This window comes from Trichosurus vulpecula, chromosome 7 (assembly GCF_011100635.1).
Source record: "Trichosurus vulpecula isolate mTriVul1 chromosome 7, mTriVul1.pri, whole genome shotgun sequence".
In the NCBI taxonomy this organism is placed as follows: domain Eukaryota; kingdom Metazoa; phylum Chordata; class Mammalia; order Diprotodontia; family Phalangeridae; genus Trichosurus; species Trichosurus vulpecula.
In genome coordinates, this window is record NC_050579.1 from 36,456,560 (window position 1) to 36,476,211 (window position 19,652).

The window sequence follows — 19,652 nt, forward strand, 5'->3', positions numbered from 1 at the left end:
CATGTTGTCTCCCCTATTTGATTGTAAGCTCCTTGAGGGCAAGGATTTTTTTTCTTTACTTTTTTTTGGGCATCTTTAGTGCTTAGCACAGTGCCTGGCACACAATAAGTGGTTAATAAATGTGTGGTTGCAATGCTGGAGGATTGGAGAAAGGAGATGCAGGATACTGTGGAGCACATATAGAAGATGTTTGGCAGTGGAAAGAAGAGAGACTTGGTAGTTATAATTAAGTGCAGTAAAGGGGTTTTCTAAGATAGCAAAGACCTGAACATATTTGAAGGTGGAAGGAAAGGAGACTGGAGATGATTATACTCCCTTGCATTTGTGTTGTGCTTTTTGACTTTTCAATGGGCCTTTTCATCTCTGATTCCATCTGGTCTTCACGATGTTGTATTTGATGTAGACAGAGCAAATATTTGATGGACTAAATTAAAAAAACAATCTAAAAACCTAATCATAATGGAAGTTAAATGACAACTTCCTTCCCTTAAAACACTGAATTAATTTTGCTAAAGGACTTCAGAGTTAATCTTTTCCTCTCATTCCAAAGCCTCTAAACTGCAGGAAGCATGACAAAAGATTTGGCCAATGGAAACACCTGCAGTTATCACACTGGGAAACTTTCTGAGATCTTTTGCTCTTCACATTCCAACTTGGTGCTACTTGTGCACATCAGAAGACAGGATGATAAAGATGTGCTGTCATCTAGGCACTGAACTTCCACAGACTTACTGAAGGTTAGAGAAGCTGCCTCCATGTCCTAAGGAGGTCTTTTTCGGTCCTCTGTGCCTTCAGGTTCACTTGTTGTATGTTATTAGGAGGAGCCACCATACAGAATGGTGGTAGTTTTGGTAAAGTATCCTAGCAACTTGTCATTTTACTGTATGTTTCCTTATTGGACCTTTATTTCCCCATTCATTCACCAAGAGGGAATGGACTTAGTTAGCATTACCCTTGGGAGCTGGGCCTGTGCTCTAAGGCATGTACTGCCCATGGGCCAAAAGCCAAAGAGTTTGTTAAAGATGGGAGGTTAGGTATTTTCAACATTTCCATTTCAAGATGGCAAGGTCAGGGTGCTGGTTAGGAACCAATTCTGTTTGGGAATGTAAAACAGAAAAAGTAAAAGACCAAACAGAGAATGGGAAAAGATGAAATGCACCGACCACAGTTCTATCCAAACATTTTGTCCAAAAGAGTAAGAATAATTAAAAAACCCAACTACTTATTAAGCACTGGCTAAGTGCCAATCATTGTGCTAAGGTGGATAAAAACATAAGAGACAGAGTGTGTCCTCAAGGAGCTCTTGTTAGAAGATAACATGGGGAATAGTGCCTAGGAAAGGGCACTGGGAAAGGTATGGTCTGGGGTGGTACAATCTATTGATATGCCCTATCTAGAAGCAATGGTAATGTTGACATGACTGCTGCTTCCAGAGCAAGAATGAAGATGGCTGGGTTGAAGCATGGTTGGACTGGCAGGCTAGATATGTTGGGGGACATCTCAGCACACAGGACAACATGGCATCAGAACAGAGGTTCCAAAGCTAAGGCGCAAGATTCTCTCAGCCACGGTCTAAGGTGGTCCAGTGTAGAGGGTACTAACATACAAGACAGCAGGAAAATGGCCAAAGGGAAGTGTGGCTGAAAGTCTGGCAGGTCTAGATGGTGTCCTATGGAGGACAGCAGCTAACTCACTTGACAGACTAGTGTGAGTGAGAAAGAATCTACCTCTTATCAAGTCAATTCTCTGGAAAGAACCAGGTCTGTGGCATACTAGTATGCCTGGAATCAACTCCTAAATGTAAACATGTGCTCACAAGGATCCTTGTTAGCAGTTAAGATTAAGTGGGAAGAGGGCTTTAGGACCAGTTCATGACCATAAGTGACTTTTGATAGTTCAGATCTTTATCTTCAAGAAGGGATTGTGGTGCTTAATGAAGACCCCCAAGTGTGGCATCTCTGATGACTTGGTTTGGATGTTCAAATCCAGCCTCAGTAGTTATTTTTTAAAATATATGTGTGTGTGTGTGTGTGTGTGTGTGTGTGTGTGTGAATGGGCAAGCCACTTGTGTTTGCTCATCTAGAAAATGGATCACAACTTGTATAGCAGTGTGGGGGCAATAAATACCACTGTCTTATACTAGAATAAAAAAAAAGAATGGTTCATTGGACTAGCAAAGACTCCATTGCTCATCGGCTCTAAGTGATTCTTCCACCCCTACCCCCCTTGAAATTCTGTTGGTTTCTTTTTCTTTCTCTAATTTGCACATTCATTCAGGCTCTTGATTTAAACAGTGATAAGTTATGATAAACATGTTGGTCCGAGGGAAATCATGTCAAGACACCGTGTTAGTTAAGAGCCAATGAGGATGAGTTTTAGGTTCCAAGTTATTTGTCACATGTATTTTTCACAAGTACTTCTTTTAAATTTCTGTATGTAACTGACTTTGCTGAAGCTTTTTTAAGCTGTGTTGGGTACAAAGGAGGGAGATGTTGGTCTGACAGGTGTGACCTGAGGGAATTACTAGGGTTCATCTTTATCTGTTATCAAAACCTAGAAGAAAACAGGATGATTTTCCCTGACTACCAATCTCAGTCTGGAGTAAAGGGAAGAAGAGTACTGGGCTGGGGAGGAACCCTGGCTCCAGTCTGGGGAATGCCCCTGTGCCACCCATTAGCTATGGGACCCCCTGCAAGCCAGCTTGCCTCAGCTTCCCCATCTGCAAAGTGAGTAGATTAGACAAGATAAGATAGCCTCTTGTAAGTCACTTTCTATTCAGTTTCACATGAAAAAGTTGTGTTATCCCGGGAAAAACGTAGTAACCCTAACTGCAAGGAAAGGGAAGTAAACCAAACGGGGCCCTGCTTTTTCACACGTCACATTTAATGTTTTCACCACCGTACTTCAAGTCTACATTGTACAAAGTGACCAACGAGTGTGCCATGTTAACTGACCAACCTCTGAGATTGGGCCTTTCACATCACTGTCTTCTCGGGCTCTTTTGGTCACTAAATACGTTCAGGAGCCTCATAAAAAACAAAGATATTGCACCATCTTTGTTTAGTAGTTCAATGTTTCTCTCTTTCACAGCAATTAATTACTTCATTGAAGTTAAAACTTCCAAACATAACTTACTAAGAGTTTCCAGATTCAGCTCAGATCACTCAGGATGAAAATACTCTGCTAAATACAGATAACTTACAATAACTTTAACAGTTAATTGTCCATAACACACACCAAGGTTTTTTCTTTCCCCAGACCAATTTTAAGACGATCCATGAGTATTTCTTGTACAGGTGAAAAACAGTCTTCAATGTTCTTGTCTTGTTTTATTATTTTTTTTAAATATAAAAGTTGGGAGGGACATTCAAGTTTCAAGTCTCCACACTGAACTTAAAAAAAATAATCATTATCATCATCATCATCATCGTCATCGTCATGTGGAGGTAAACAAGCCAAGCTGTCTAGCTCCAGGAGGTAGAGGCCTTCAGTTGTGTTTCTATATACATATGCACAGAAGAATTCAGTGTTCCAACAGAAAAGAAGTAGCCCAAAAGTCCCAAGTTATTTACTACGGTGACATTTCAAGACTCCCACAGCTTTGCCTAAGGACACAAACACAATGAACATAATTCCCTATGGGCTGTTGTGGTTTTTTTTGTGGCATTTAAAAAAAATTTTTAATGTTTTTGTCTTTTTTAGATTTTTTTTAAACTGTCCAGTGCAGGAAAAGTCTCACAAAATTTCACAGACCTAAAATGTGCAAGCTAGTTTATCGCTATACAGCAATGTTGGGGGTACTTTTGAAATTAACCCAGAAATGGAATTATTTACATACATGAAAGATGCATGCTTGGGGGGTCTTTTATGTAAGAAAGAGCAGAAAAACTTCTAATAAAAATAGATTAAATATATATATATTTATATTATATATATATATTTATATATATATATATATATATACTGGGTAAGGAAAACAGAAGTTTAGTCTTGCCTAGTCACAAACTCATTCTTCTCTACCCACAACATTTGATTTGAGAACAGCACACATCACCATCACGGCTCTAAGGAGAAGCTATTTATAGGATTTTGATCATCAGGTGGCATGCCCCTCCCCCTCCCTAACCCTCCCTTCCCAAACTGGTGTGGCCACAGTCAGGTGCCAGTTGATGTGGCTTCATGATTGGTCGCAGTCAAGTTCACTGGATTTCTTAGTTTTAGAAAACCCCAAATCTTCAGGAATGGCTCAAATATAAAAATGTACGACTGTCCTTTTTGTGTGTACAATCTCACTTCAATTAAAAAAATAAAAATAAAAACAAAAAACACGGAACCAAAACAACTGTCCCAAATTTGGTTCGATTCTTGATTTGTTCTGAGGTGAGCCATAACAGCTGCACTAGAATTCATAAAACATGTGCAACTCTGGGTGAAATATTTTTCTTCTAAAAGCACAACCACTTTACAAGATTAAAAGTCTAGTAACATTTCTAAATATTATTCATATCATACAAGTAGTGGTTGTTAATTTAAAACTTCATTAGTAAAATTACAGTACAAGCATGATTAACCTCCAGAATTGCAAAGCCCAGGCTCCAGTGGAAAGCTACATCTTCAGTAGTACGGTAAGTCTCCTCCGAGGTCACTCCCAGACCAGAGGAGACGGCGGCATCTCAGATGGCTGGGCAACAGTGGAACTAAAACAAAACAGAGTCGATGTGAGTAGCCCAGCAAGCGAGAATCAGCCCTGCATGTTGGGAAATACTTCCTTCTTCCCTCCCTCTCTCCAAAGCCCTTCTTCTACCCTCCCCTTTGAAAAAATACACTTTATACATATTTCTGGCTTTCAGTTTCTTTGTTGTTCTTTTGATTATCCTTAAACTTACACTGACCCCAAGTTAAATTTCAGGAACCTAAGACTAACTGGAGAAAGAAGGGGGTGGGGTGTCTCTCCTTCTAAGTCCAGAAAAGTTCTGCTTAAAACCTGACCACAATTCCCATCTCAGGGCCTTGCAATGTTTCCTGGTTTGAATGGCCTAACAAAGGTACAAGTAGGGGGAAGTTTTTTCCCTCCAAGGGCCAGATAAGCAATAGAAACAATTCTATGTGTAACTTATCTTTAATTGTTTCCTGCCTCGTATTGCTATTTTTTTCATGTGTATTCAAACACAGATCTCCCCAAAGCCAGAGATGGATTCTTAGATTTAGTTTCTCCCACAGTACCTTGTTCAAGTTCCCTCAAGTAAAAATAACTTAGTTTTGGATTTTTTTGGGGGGGGGGGTCCAAGAAGACAGACAGGAAAAAAATCAACTCTTCTTTTTAAAAATTATGAACATGAAAATAAAAGCTCTACTCAATAAATACAATGGATCTATTTTGGGACCAGTGGTGGGAAGAGACATGTGGGGGAGCAAAAAAGAAAGGCAGCCATGGGAAATGAGGAGAAGCAAATCCATTTGTCAGAGACCCAAAACCAGGAAGAGGCGAGGCTGAGAGAGAAGACTCTTAGAGGCAGCCTCGTTCTTGCCATACTCTGCTCAATGCATCCACTTGGGCTTTGGACTTCCAAATGTTATTTGAATGGGACAGTTAGGATAGCAGCCCGGTGGGAGAAAAACGTACTCTGAGCTACAGTTACTGAAGATAAATTTGGAGACACTGCACGTCCCACGTCACTAATAGCTTACAGCTGGACTTTTGGAACATGTGGTATACGGAACTGAGCAACATCCTGCTGAAGGGGACATCTGACTCTGAGGTGGACGTCCCTTTGCAGCAGTGGGCTTCCCAATTTTAGAGAACCAGACCATAGGGTTATCCAAGAACCCAAGCTAAACTGAAGTCAGGCTTGAAGGTGGAGATGAGAACTAAAACCAGATTTCTTTCCATACTTTGGTTTAAATGCAAAGCTCTTAACAGAAACTTTTTGGTTACTCACTTGACAAAAATACAGCTCTTGCCATCTATCCAAATTAAGTGGGAAGCATGCTCAAATAACTTTGTATCACAAAAGTATCTTTAATTCCAACTAAAAGCCTAGCTATCACTAGGGAAAAAGGAAATGAGGACCACATACCTAATGAAGCTCTTAAAAGCAGCAGACTGAGGGTTGATGCAGAGAGGCACTCGGTTTCCTTTCTGCTGTTCCAAAATGAACTGATGAATAATTTCTGTGGAACAAACACAGATCAAATAATCTCTGCCAGTTCACGGAAGCCTGAGATTCCTGGCTGCAACCAAGCCAAACCAAAATGATGCTTCAGTGAGAGCAACTGCCAGTCATCTAAGAGGGAGAACCCAGCTGCCTCCCTGGGAGCCATCTGACAACCACGGTGACTGGAAACACCAGCATGAGAGAGATGGGCTGTCTCTAAACTTGGGAGGAAGCTGGAAGGAGATGCCTCCTAGGTAGTCTCTTCTTGTGCCTCTGAATATCACTTTAAAGATCCAGCCGGCATGGGGCTGCAGGCCAAATCTGAATTACCCTGATGTGCCCAGATTTTGCCATCTTTCTGGGATACCTAATTGTTCCACGTATAACTTCACATTTTAAAATCAACATGATTTGGAATCCAGTTATCTCGAAGGCTACCCCTTTTAGCAAAATGAGATCAACGTTCTGGTGGATGACCCACCTTCCCCCGTCAAAAATTAGGGAATTTATGTGGAAGATTCATATTAGAAATTTCTATTCTCTTTGCCTTGCCCAGCCATCTCATTAATAATTTTGATGTTTGTGCTTTTCATGCAGTAAGTTTTGTAGCTGCAGGACTCAATAAGATTCATCCACTCAGTTCAACTGAACAGGCCAAGATTTTACTATGGTGTCTTGAGCCACTGAGTGCCTGCCTCAAACATTTTTAGCCTATTTGCCTCACCCTGGAAGTCCCCATTCCCCCCATATGCTACCATTCATGGCATAAAGCACTTCTTTGTTTGGGCACGTGGCCCAAGCGTGGGCAAAGCTGCAGAAGGAGTGGGGTCTGATTCTCACCCTGTGCTACAGGGTAACACAAGCTGGCTACTAGATGTCAGGGACACTCACCTTTTACCTGTCGAACAGAACTGAGATTCTTCTCAAATGTGTCATCAAATTTGGGATTGGTGACAGGTTCAAAGTCACTGGTATAAACTCTTCCGGTGGAGGTGGAGAAACAACATTTACACATACAGGTGTGGTATCGCAGCCGCCCTTCATCTAGGTAGGGGTGGGCTAAGGCGTCCTTAGCAGATATTCTTTTGGACTGAAATCAGATCAGGAGAGAAGGACACACTGACAGGACATATTTGCTATGCAGACAGTTAATCCTTATCTTTTAATCAAAGATTCCAGAGTAGAAAGTACAACTCAAAACTGACATGCACAGCACACCACTAGGGGGAGCCTCTGGCTTGGGATTCGGATAAGCAGGGCCAGCGCCTCCGCAGCGGCCAAGGGACTACCTTGAACTCATTCTCACAATGTGAACGATCCCATCTCTCACTGATGTAGTTGCCAAAAACTACGATCGCTTTGACTGTTTAAAACAGAATCTTTTTTCAAGGTATGAGAGTTTTCATTTTAAATAACAGGCCATCATTCCCCAACTATACCCCAGCACTTATAATTAATGTGGTGAGGAAGACTTTGGAAGGAATATTTTGAGACCTCTCGAGGACCCAAAGCAACTCCAGAGCCTGAGGGCTTCTGGAAGGCTTTCAGTTAGGTTGTAAAGATCTTTCTTGGCCATTTCATTAGATCCACTGCAATGCATTTTGAAGAAACTAAAAAGTCTATGTCTCTGGCTTTATTTTGAGATTGAAAAAGCCAGAAATTCTAGTTTCGAATATGTGCAAGCCACTCCACAACAGTAAATGTAACAGCAATATACCAAGGGAAGAGATGTATCCATTTTTTAAAGTCCAGTGGACACAGTGGGGAAGAGGTGCCTCTCAAACAGTTTTTCAAGTGTTCAAGGAGCCAATTGTTATGGTACAGACCAAGATCTGGTAGTATATTTAAAATAAAAGATGGATCTAGAAATGGCAGTTAGGAAGCCACTGTCCTAACATCAAACAGCTATTTTATGTAACAGGATGGGCAGATCTTTTCAAATTATCTTTCTTACTTCTACACCTAATTAAACTTCAGACGGTGTCAGACATCCTGTTATGCTTACTGAGAAGGACAAGAGAGGTAATGATGGTGCCTCACCATGTCTTTACCTTATTCCTTACAAATGAACTTTTAAAAGACTAGCACCATTGTTAAAAACCAAATGTTTGTATAGTCAGTGGGCAAAATACCCACTGAGCTGGAAACAGATGCTTAAAAAAAGATAATCCACATTGCCATCTCTGCCAAACCAGGAGGCGTCTTTTAAAAGATAATTTAAAAAAATTAAAAAAAAAACCACCACTACTTACTGGATCAAAGACCAACATCCTGCAAAGGAGATGAACAGCTTCATGTGTTGCTTGGCTAGACAGTGTATATAGTACAGGAAGAGATGGCTGAGAAAGAGAAGAATGCCAAGTATGTAAGCAGGTCATTGTTTAAATATCTACTGGGTAAAATCAATTTCTGACAGGATAAACACCTAGTTCAAAAGATATTGAGTCTGAACTTGAAAAGGAACTGGTCTTTTCCCATTAACTAAGATTTCAAAGCCAAACAACTGTTAGTCACTTCAAGGAATGCATTTTAAATTTAAGTGATTACTCAGGGCTGGTCAGAACACAAAAGCCACCCTAAACCTAGGCACAATGAAAACCAATTCTATAAATATTGCTCACAGTTCTATGTTCTTTTAAAGGCTTTTGCAAAGAAGAGAAAACTAAGCATGCCGAGGGAAGGGAAAGAATTTTAAAAATTAGAAAATATATACAGAGTAAACATTTGAACAATATATTATATGATCCCAGACTTTCTAAAAATGGTACCTAAAATCTCACACACCTGTAGAACAAACTCCTGAGTCTGTTTTTGTTATCACTGGCTCTGAATTCAAATTCCCTCAACTCAGTCCAGATCATCTACAGTCTTACAACTAGAGACCTCATGATTCATCTACTCCAACGCTTAGATATCTGCACAATCCCTCCTGTGACATCTAACAAGTATTAAAATATCTGGTTTCTGCTTAAACACTTCTTGTGATGAGGAACTCACTATATCCGATGAGGCAGCCCATTCCCCACTATTGGAGAGCTCTAATTGTTAGACAATTTTTATTTTGAAAACAAAGCTACTTCCTGACTGACGGCTTCTACCAACTCATCTTAGTTCTGTTTTCCTGAGACTATCTCCCACCTGACAATTCTCCATGTATTAGAACAGAAGTTCCCAAACTTATTTGGCCTACTGCCCCCTTAAAAAAAACAAAACAAAACAAAACAAAAATATTACTCAGCAACCCCCTGGAAATCTACTTTAACCTTTTAATTTTTTTTTAATTTTGCATCATTTCAAAAAATAAAGTATTTTTTTTTAAAAATGACACATCTTAAATTTAATAACTCATTGTAAATTTGTGTTTTTTCCTGCATTGAAATTCTGATGACACTGTATAGTGTCATACTGCAAACAAGTCATCACACATACATATTCCTGAGGATGCATGCTGGGCTTCCTGGACAAGCTCACCTGCCAACACTTGCTTGTTAAGACCTGATGATGGACTTGACCATTGATGGGTTGTAACTTGCATTTTGTGTATTTATTTGGAAAATAATGTAATCACTACAAATTTTAACTCTTACACAACAGGTGAAACATGTACAAATGGTTTTTCAAAATTTTCTTTTCTTCTTTGCTTATGCTTTCATGGACCCCTTATTTTTATTCAATGCTCCCCAACTGCACCCGGGGCTACTACCATCCCCTGGAACAGTACAGAGCCCCACAGGGGATGGTATTGACCACTTTAGGAGCTTATGTTTTGGAAGGTTTTCTCTTCTTGAGGCTAAACAATCCTTGTTTCTTCATTCTTTAAATCACATGGTTTTGAGTTCTCTAATCATCCTGGCCTCCCTATCCTAGACAGGCTCCGGAAGAAAGCCCAGTGCTCAGCACTGAATGTATTCCTTCAGATGCAACCTGAAGGCAGAGGGCAGAGGAGGAGAGTGGCCCCATTACACTAAATTCTATTAATCTAGTCTTAGACTGGATTAGCTTTTTTGGCCATCATATCCCACTATGAGGTTCCAGTGAAGTAAAATGCCTAAATCCTTTTCACGGGAATGTCTATTACCTGTACTTGTGCAGTGATCTTACGGATTTTCAGGGCAGAAGTCCTACTTCCTCCCTCAAAAGGCCCTCATGCAGATCCCAGATGACCTTTACATCACAAAAATCTGGTGCAAGGCTAAACAGACCGGCAGTTGGCAGCCCCTTTGCATCATGCCCCAACAATCACAGAGAGACCACCAAACCATTTTGGCCTGTTTAACATAATGCCCAAGCATCACCATTGTGGTTCCTTTGCCCCAGTTCTGACTAATTCACTTTTGTTGGTGGGGAGGAGGGATGGAGAGGATAGGGAGAGAAAGATAAAGTTCTTTTGGCATTTTTTCTCCTAATGGCTTAATAAAAAAGCATAACCTTGAAGCAGTAGTCTCTCTTCCCTTCAAGCTAGATAAGCTCTAAATTTTCTGCCAAATGTGATCTCACTTGATTTATGTGCTATTTTAAAAAAATAAAATAAGCCCTTTAGCCATTTCCATTTGCTTGCAAAATTGGCTGTGGCCCATGGACAACTCAAACCAGTCCTATGGACAAAGTGACAATTCGAAGGACAACACAGTTAAAGCCTGTACTTAGAGAAACTAACCTTCGGATCAGTGACCCCTCTTCTCTGTTCTGGAAACTGAAAGCTGGGTGTGCCCCTAGGCCAAACCATTTCTGCAGCAATGAAAACCCAGCACCCACTATTTCTTTATGGACTTTTGTAACTTTAAGCATCACCTTATTTTATACTGCCCTAGGTGGTCCTGGTTTGTGAGATGCTTCAAGCCTAACTCTGAGTGCCCAAGAGAGTAGAAAGTCACCCAACTTAAAAGAGGGATGGAGAAGGAGTGAGCTCTGTTACCCCTGTCCAACACTACCAGGGCCCCAAAGACTTCCCCATTAGACTAATTCAAATAATCACAGACTCCAACCAAGAAGACAGTTTGGGCTCAAGAGTTTCATGTTTAAAAAAAAAAAGAGTAGCTGTGCTTTAACAGGTAATTCCTTCAACAAGTATTATCATATTGTTGATGCTACACTGAGAGAGTCCTACTGTAAACCTGATACAGTATTTCCCATGGGACCTTTATATTTCCTGGGCTGTGAGTCTATGTTAGAAGAAGCTGTCTCAGAAATGATATCTTCATAAGCTTCAGTAACAGGCTAGAAAAGCCATACTTTAAGGACCCAAGATTTCATCAGTACTCTTTTCACTGAGGTAGATCCCAGACCCTCTAGAACTTACTAGACAGTCTTGGAGAGTTGCTGTTGTCCTAAAAAAAAAAATCAAAACCCTGTGGCCAACCAGTGACTGTACTGGTACCACCAGTTAAGGTTGTACTGGTATGACTGCATGATGGGACACACAGTCAGCTGCTGGGCCTGTACTCAAAGATGGACCAATTTTGTGGGTCCTGCCTGAGCTCATGTTCCATTTACATAGTCTTCAAAAACCCAGGGTGTATACCAGTAAGATATCAGAGTAGGATTTTCATGGAGGAAAAGGGGGCAGTGAAAACCAAAGTTTCACATTTTTCCACTCCATATACTAGAGTCCTAACAAGATACCTACGATCATAATGGGTTTCCCATGTAAGCTTTAAGTTCTCTCTTTAGCCTCATTGTAAAGGTTGCCTAGTCTTGTGGCTTACGACATAAATATACCCAGTTTTAAAGAAAATTCATATGTTAAACTTCTTGTTTAAGCCTTTAAAAGCTTAGGAGATAATTCTCAACCTAAAAGATTTTTCACAAGCACAGAAGCCCGAAGGTCTGATTCTAGTGGGGGTGTCACCAAGTCACTGACTGACCTTTCTCTCCTTCACTGGTATTTAAAGGGACTGGACGAGGTGAGGATCAGAGGTCTTTTAGCTATTTGTTAGTTTATAAAAGGAGAAAAGTGAAGCTAAAGAGTTATGAGTCATTGTCCATTAGAAATGAAGACAGAGTCTCTGAAATCACCTGTATGAGGCAACTGAGATGCAAAATAATGATTTGATTTACAGCAAAATTTAAAAAAATACACACTTATTTAATACTTTATTTTTTCCTCAATTCCATGTAAAAACTGCAGTGTAATTCTGAAGTTTCAGTTTGATATGTAAGGAACAACTTCCTAATTATTAGAGTAACAATACAGGAATGGCATGCCTTACATGGTCATGAGTTTCCTGTCACTGGAAGCGTGTTTAAGCAGAGCGCTGCACAGTTCTGCCTTCAGTGAGCTCACTTACTAGGGAGGGGATGAGATATTTTAGCCAGGGCAGAAATCACAGCTTTGGCACTTAGGAGTGTTGGATTTTCAGCAAGTTAGTTAATCTGAGCTTCACCTTCCTTACTGTAAAATGGCTTAATATTTGTGCTCCCGATCTTAGGTTGCTGTTTGTAAATGTCTAGGTAACTCTAGTGGACACAGGCACAAGCTTTGGTCTTATTGGTTAGAACTCCTCCTTCATTAGACTAGAAGATGGTCTTAGGGTTTCTCCTGAGCACACCAAAAAGGCATCCCTGATAAATGCACTAAAAACGAAGATGACTGTGCAGTCTTAACTTCTGAGAACAGCTCTCCTGGCTCTGCCTGGGTCAGACACATTTGGACCATTTCTCTTTTCCTGCTTCTAAATGTGTATTAAAACAGACACACAGAAATGATGAATCAATTCATTTATGCCATATCCTCCCCAGCAAGACAAATGCTAATAATTTAGTCCCTGACTGGCTCCATAGAAAAGTAGCTGCCCTGGAGTTTGAGGCCTTGCAAATTCCATTTCCTTCCTCTTTCCTACACTTGCTGTTGTCCCTGAAAGTAGTCAAGGCTCTGGATACTAGGCAGTACAAAAAACATGAAGGAAAGGACAATGGCAATTCTCACATGACACACCAGGACCAATCTCATGAAGAAAAATCTAAAATCTGCAAGACACCTCAAGTCTCTGGGTTAAAAACAAGTGTCTGACATTCCTCCCAACACGACTTTTTTTCTCTTTAAAGTATTACCAGCCCATCTGTTAGATTTCCACACAAATCTACGAGCTAGTCGGGAATGCAGGAGTGTGTGCAGGTGTTTGAGACAAGTAATGGGGACAGGATGTTCCATTAATGACTGTGATGAACTGTTAGTGGGATGTGAGAGGAATATACTAGTGGGTTCGGGTGAGATGTGCCCGAAATGATTGCAGGATGTGACAAAGATCTCTTCACTGCTACACTCAATGGCCTCTTCTCAAGCCTTACCCTCCCGGACCTCTCTTCAGCCTATGACCTTGCTAATGCCCTCTTCCTGCAAGGCTCTATCTTCTCTGGGATTTCTTAATATTCTCTCTCAATATATATTCTTCCTTGGTGATGTCATCCTTTCCTAGCATTTCAATGATTGTTTCTAAGTCTATATTACGTATGTATGTATGTATGTATGTAAGTATGTATATAGGTATACGGTAGCTAAGTGGCACCATAGTGCATATAGCACCAGGCTGGGAATCAGAAGACTCATCTTCCTGAATTCAAATCCAGTTTCAGGCACGTACTAGCTGTATGATCCTGGGCAAGTCACCTTACCCTGTCTGCCTCAGTTTCTTCATCTGTCAAATGAGATGGAGAAGGAAATGGCAAACCACTCCAAGAAGTTTAGGGAAAATAAGGTGCTGGGGGATGGCTACTTAGTTTTCTAGCCTAGGATTCCTTTGGCCAATGAAATACTCACAATTCTTTTGCTGGGATACAGAACTCAGGATGGCCTGAGCTTCAGATTCATCTATATCTTATATGAGTGTGTGATAAGAATACAAAGGTAGTGGGGGAAGAGTTACACCATCGAGCTGGCTGAAGCAGAGCAAAGACTGATGAAATGCACGGTAAGTCTCAAGACTAAAGAGTCTGAGCTGCAGTTTGTGGCTGACTAGTTGAGTGAACTTGGGGATGAAGTAGGGACTATTTTTTGGAGACTATCAGGTGGACTAGTAGCATGGGATTAACAGCCATACCTAATCTCCTAACCACAAGGATTCTCCTGGAGAACAGGATTTTATCAGTTTGGGCATTCTAGATCTTCTTGAGGGATGCCTTGAGGTTGGCTTGGGCTACTTGGAACATGAAGCAGTTTATAGATCACAGGCTTGAATAAAAGGTGCACACTGCTAGAAATACCTGGAACAGAATCTACAGTTCACAGTGAAGAGGGGGTGTTCTGAGCGGAGGACCAAGAGATGTTAATGTACAAAACTTAGTAGTGGGGGGAGTGAAGTGCACTGATGTTGGTGATGAGGAGAGGTTTAGTACCAGGGGTTCTGTTCAAGGGTATGGTGTTTTGTTTTTTTTTTCGATGTGTCATAAAGCTTAGCTTTACCATACTACACACAGAGTCCAGCAATGAACCCTATGGTGATCACGGCCCATGGGAGTTAATAGGGGGTATAAGAGGCCTTCTGGCTTCCTGGTATGGTGCTCACCCGAGGCACACAATTTATTATATGTCTTCATACAAACATACATCTGCTAGGATGGCAGCCACTAGAAATCCTTGGTCATTGTGTGTAGGACCTTGGATGGCTCAGATGGGTCAAAGAGAGGATTATCACAGCACAAGGGCAGGACCTGGGTGGGTGTAGGTACTGTTGTCCTCACCATACCTCAAACATGAGGAACTTAGCCCAGCAGGCACACAGGAAGGCTCTCCTTCATCCAGAGGATCTTTGATTGAGGGTTGCAGGGGACCACAGAAATGATCTAGACCAGGGACGGGGAACCTGGGGCCTTGGGGCCGTGTGTGGCCCTCTAGGTCCTTAAGTGTGGCCCTTTGAATCCAAACTTCACAGAACAAATTCTTTGGGAAGTTTGGATTCAGTCAAAGGGCTGCACCTGAGGATGTAGATGGCCATATGTGGCCCTGAGGCCACAGGTTCCCCACCTCCCTAGACTGTTTGGATCCATGGAGAAGACTCTTGGCCAGCGTTTCATCAGGCCTTGGTCAGAGAATCTCACCTTTGAAACTCCATATTTATTTGGGAAAAAGACTAGGCATCTACTTAAGAGGACAGAAGAGGGCAAAGGCCCCCTAGCAGCCAGAAAGGAGCCCTGGAGTTATTCCCCAAAGTTTCTGTTCCTTTCAGGCAGAGGGACCAGTGCTAGAGTCACATCCTCTTCTGGCAGTGCCCGAATGGTAACCACAGGACACATCCCACCTCAGGGGTTAACACAAGCTTCCCGGGTTGCCCTGGGCCTTGTCTGATGGATGGAGGGGGAAAGTATCAGGGTCAGGGCACAGGAGTTCTGCTTAATGAGTCAGTACCGGCCTTGGTAAGGTGAGGTGGACAGTGAGGACAAAGCCAAGGACATCTGTGTAGAGGGCAAGGGACTGGACAAAATAAAATGAGAAGAGATTTTTTTAAATTAAGCAGGTAGAGGAGAGTTTACAGTTAGGAACTAAAACGGTGAAAAGAGGCATCGTCATTGGGCGAGGCTGAGGTCAGAAGCAACAGCCAAGATTTCTCCAAATGCTTTTGGTTATTACTCTTCTAAGTTCTGTGAAGTATTCCCTTGGGAATCTGACTGGTATAGAATTAAAAGTGCAAATTAACTTTGGCCATGTCGTCATTCTTATACAGGCATGGCCTAGCCATGAATGCGGTATATTCTTGCAGTTATTTAAGTTGCTCTTTATTTCTTTAAGAAGCACTTTGTAACTGGATCTGTGTGAGTCTTCTGTGTGTTCTGGGAAGGTTTTTATGCGGCCAAGATTTCTCAATAGTTAAAGGGAGAACTTGTATGAAGTGTGCCTTCTAAAGGATGCTCAGTTTTCAGAGCAACCTTGCCTCCAGAGAAAATTGGTCACAGGTGGGAGAAGGGTCACCTGCCCCAATCTTAATGGGTCTCAGCTATCTGAGGTGGGGTTGGGTTTCTTTGAAGCATTATCTTTGTCTACCTTGTCTTAGGAAATCTTCTGAGAGTTGCATGAGGAGCTCTACCAGGGACCTCTCCTGAATCTCTGTAGCCTTCATCACCAGTCTCAGGCCCAGGAGTGGAGTTACAGGGTACTGGCCTCAGGGTCCTGACAGGGTCATACTCCAGGGAAGCCTGGGATCCAAAGGAGTAAGTGGAGCAGTCAAGGCTGGGGGTGGGGGTGATGTAGTCAGCACCTAGAAGAAATCAGGCTTTCCTGATGACTTCCCTGCTGTCAGTAGAGTCCTCAACAGCTTTTGTTGGGGGTAGGAGAAGAAACAGATTGCTGAATGCTACGGGAGCAAAGTCGGCAGCATCCCAGAGTCCAAACCAAGGTGAGTGTCTTAGTCATTAACACTGAAGCCTAAATCCTGGTCCAACAGCAAGAGCAGGCTGAGAGATGGATCAAGGAGGCTAAAGTAAATAAGGACCACTGAAAGGATCATTTGGAAGGTGCCAACAACTCTTGGAGTACAACTCTACCCCCCCCCCCCCCTCCTAGACCTTCAAGAAGCACAACAAAGCATCACATGAGGCTGTACTGGATGGCATGGTGCACTAAGCCATGTGAAAGATCTTAAAAAATGTCTTTGCTGAAACTGAGGGTGACAAGTAAACCATGGATGTGCCCCCTCTCCCCCACAGTCTCTTGAACCTAGTTCTTGGTATAATTAGAGCAGTCCCCAGTCTGATGCTCAGGCAGCCCTTACTCAGCTGTAGAGGGTGGTATGATCTCTGATTGTGGCTGTCATACTCCAGGAAGCTCTGCTGTCACATGCCTATGGGGGTGAAGACTGACTTTATATAAGCAAGAGCTGAATGTTTATACAGAAAAATTTGGGTCAATTTACACTCTGTGTAAACATAGCTGTAAATCCTTCCCAGCTGGATCTACTAAAATTCAAGGGATGGTGGTCTTTAGAGAAGAGTCCATGTGCCATGTCCTGCTAGACAAGACAGTGTTGAAATATTAGCTGCTGGGGTCCCTCCTACGCACAATGGGAGCCCTAATTCCAGTCAGTGAAGGGCTCATACAAAGTCACTGGTAATGGCCATTGAAGTTATATTCCTCAGTCACATTTCGGAGCCATTCCACTGTCAGCCGGAAGGAACCTCCTCAGGAAGAAGTCTGCCGTTTGAGAAGATCAACAAGCTGGAAACTCAGCAACAGTGTCCCCCCTGTGGAGAGGGCGGGGCGGCATCATGGTGTCTGATGCTCATTAGGTCTCCATTCTCAGCTCCCTTTCTGACCGGCAAGATTTACTGGCCCAGCAATCTTGTGAGGGAGAAATGATTTCCCTGCAAGTGCTTGCTAAGTGAGCTCTCTGTCCATTCACCAAACAGAGTATTTCTTGATCACATTTCCCTGCATGCAGGACTTTTCTCTGGATTTGTCGCAACATTCTAAAAATGTCAAGTCCTCAAATGGTTTTAACGGTTCTGAAGTAAACAAACAGCAAAGAGGGGTGGGCCATTGTTGGAGTACAGCTTAGAACACAAAAGCCTACACCTGTGTTTATGGGATCTCACTGGTTTTAAAAGACAATACAACTTTATTATCTTCTACCCCTTGAAAAACCTTTCTTAGGAATGAAAAGCTATGAGCTGTAAAATCCAGGGCTCTTAACAAAGCCACAATGGCAATGATCATATTACCTTCTTGGGAAACAAAAAAGGCAAAAAAAAAACCAAAACACAACCCACAGTGCATTTTACTTAGCTAGCTAAGCAGGTTTATGTGTACCAGAATACATAAAACACTGATGAACTGGCATTTTAGAATGTGCCCTCATGGTTTGGTTACATACTCAAAGTTTAACATTTTGGTATATGCTGATTTGCACAGAGACCAATATATTATCACATAGTAGCTGGTTAGGGTTTTTACCAAGGATATTGAATGGTTTCCTATTTTCCCTAACCTAGGTAAAAACTCTATCTTGGAGAGTTAACAACACTGGATCCATGTCTATAAGAGGAAACAGACTGGCAAAGAAAAGGTCTTGCCTATGTACCTAAACCTCATTGGGTGGGGAGAACTCAGCTTGTTGTCTTTGATCATTAGCAGGGGCTGCAGGGTGGCTGAGGCGAATGCCCATCCACACTAAGACCAACAACACAGAGGATCGGCAGCCTTGCCTAATCCTCAGTCTCCGTCTGGTCCAATTTGTAGCTTTCACAAAGGTCATGCCTCAAGCTTCTGCAGTTCTGAACAATTCACAGATGATTAGGGAAGGCCTTGTGGAAGTGCTCACTAACAGGACAGAGAAAAAGGACTGTCTGTGTCCTTCTGTAGGGGCTCGGTCAGCAGCAAACCCCAGGGGCCGTATGGATCTGCTCGGCATGACCTCACAACCCAATTCAGGACAGAGGAGCAGGCTCCTGCTGATGTCCATGTTTGGTGGTTGTTGCTCATCCTTTGTTTTCGAAGAGGACCAATGATATCGTGGGTGATGTCCTGACTTGTGTATGAAGTGGATTTATGACACAAGAAAAAGGTACAACTGAAAAAAAAATGGCCTGGAATTCTGGTTCTTTGTCCTTGGACATAATTCTGCTTTCCACCCTTGTGGCTCACCTTAGTACCATGCTAATAAAATGGGAGAAAACTTAGTTACAAAGATAAATTACAGAATATCAGAGATGGAAGGGACCTTATATGTCATTTAATATAAAAAAAAAGATGGAAACTGAGGCTCAGTGAGGGGGAGTAATTTACATGTCATCACACGGTTAAGGATGGATAAATGGCCCTGGACATTTGAGAGATACCTACAAGAATAAGATCTATAAGTGAAATGGTTAGAAAAGTATATCAAGACAGATTGGGAAATCCTCTTTAGAACCGAGTGAAGAAGGAAGATACTTTTGTTTGAAGAAACAATTTCCAACATCAAACAAAACCATCAAGTTATCAGGTAGCAATATGTGGTCAAGGTCAGCACAGCATGATATTAAGTTTTGCTGTGGCACCGGGAGCTGACGCTGTTCTATTTGGCCAGACAAGTTTTCAAAACTTTATCTGATGTGTTGCCACGACAAGAATGAAAGAATCCTGTAGCTCTGCCCTCAGCTTATGAGTTCTGATCCTAATGCTCCCTTGTCGCTGCCTTAGCAGATGGTGATCAGACCAGCTGTTCTCCCCCTCTGGCCCTTACCTGTTTATGAGGACCCCTGAGTATGTGTGCCTTTGCACCTTCGCAAGCTGTCCTCATCGCTTCCAGTGACGGTGTGCCCAGTAAGTCGGTGATCAAATCCAACTGTAGGCAGACATGAAAAAAAGATGACAGTCACCATGTCTGGGAGATACCCCATTATTCTTCAACTTCAATAATACATTCTGGAATAAGGGCTTCACAGACAGCTTGGAACAGAGCTTTCAGATTCATGTTTCAAGTTCATGGAGATAAGACTATATTCTTCCTTTCTAGCCTACTTAAAATAAACAATAAAGGTTAGACAGCTTGGGTTTGGACACTCTCCCTCCCTATCCATATAGCACTAACT

The 19,652-nt window shown here is 42.0% G+C and overlaps 1 protein-coding gene across 1 annotated transcript in view; it reads right to left on the minus strand.

Moving 5' to 3' along the window:
• Positions 1–2,865: 2,865 nt before the first annotated feature.
• The window catches only part of NLK (nemo like kinase), a 131,919-nt gene continuing 115,132 nt past the window's right edge, over positions 2,866–19,652 (minus strand). The window contains exons 7-11 of the mRNA XM_036767898.1: positions 19,304–19,405; positions 8,408–8,494; positions 7,047–7,245; positions 6,078–6,171; positions 2,866–4,697 (exon numbers count right to left, since the gene is read on the minus strand). Of these exons, the coding sequence (XP_036623793.1) occupies positions 4,643–4,697; positions 6,078–6,171; positions 7,047–7,245; positions 8,408–8,494; positions 19,304–19,405 (537 nt within the window). The 3' untranslated portion in view covers positions 2,866–4,642. The remainder of the gene's footprint in view (positions 4,698–6,077; positions 6,172–7,046; positions 7,246–8,407; positions 8,495–19,303; positions 19,406–19,652) is intronic.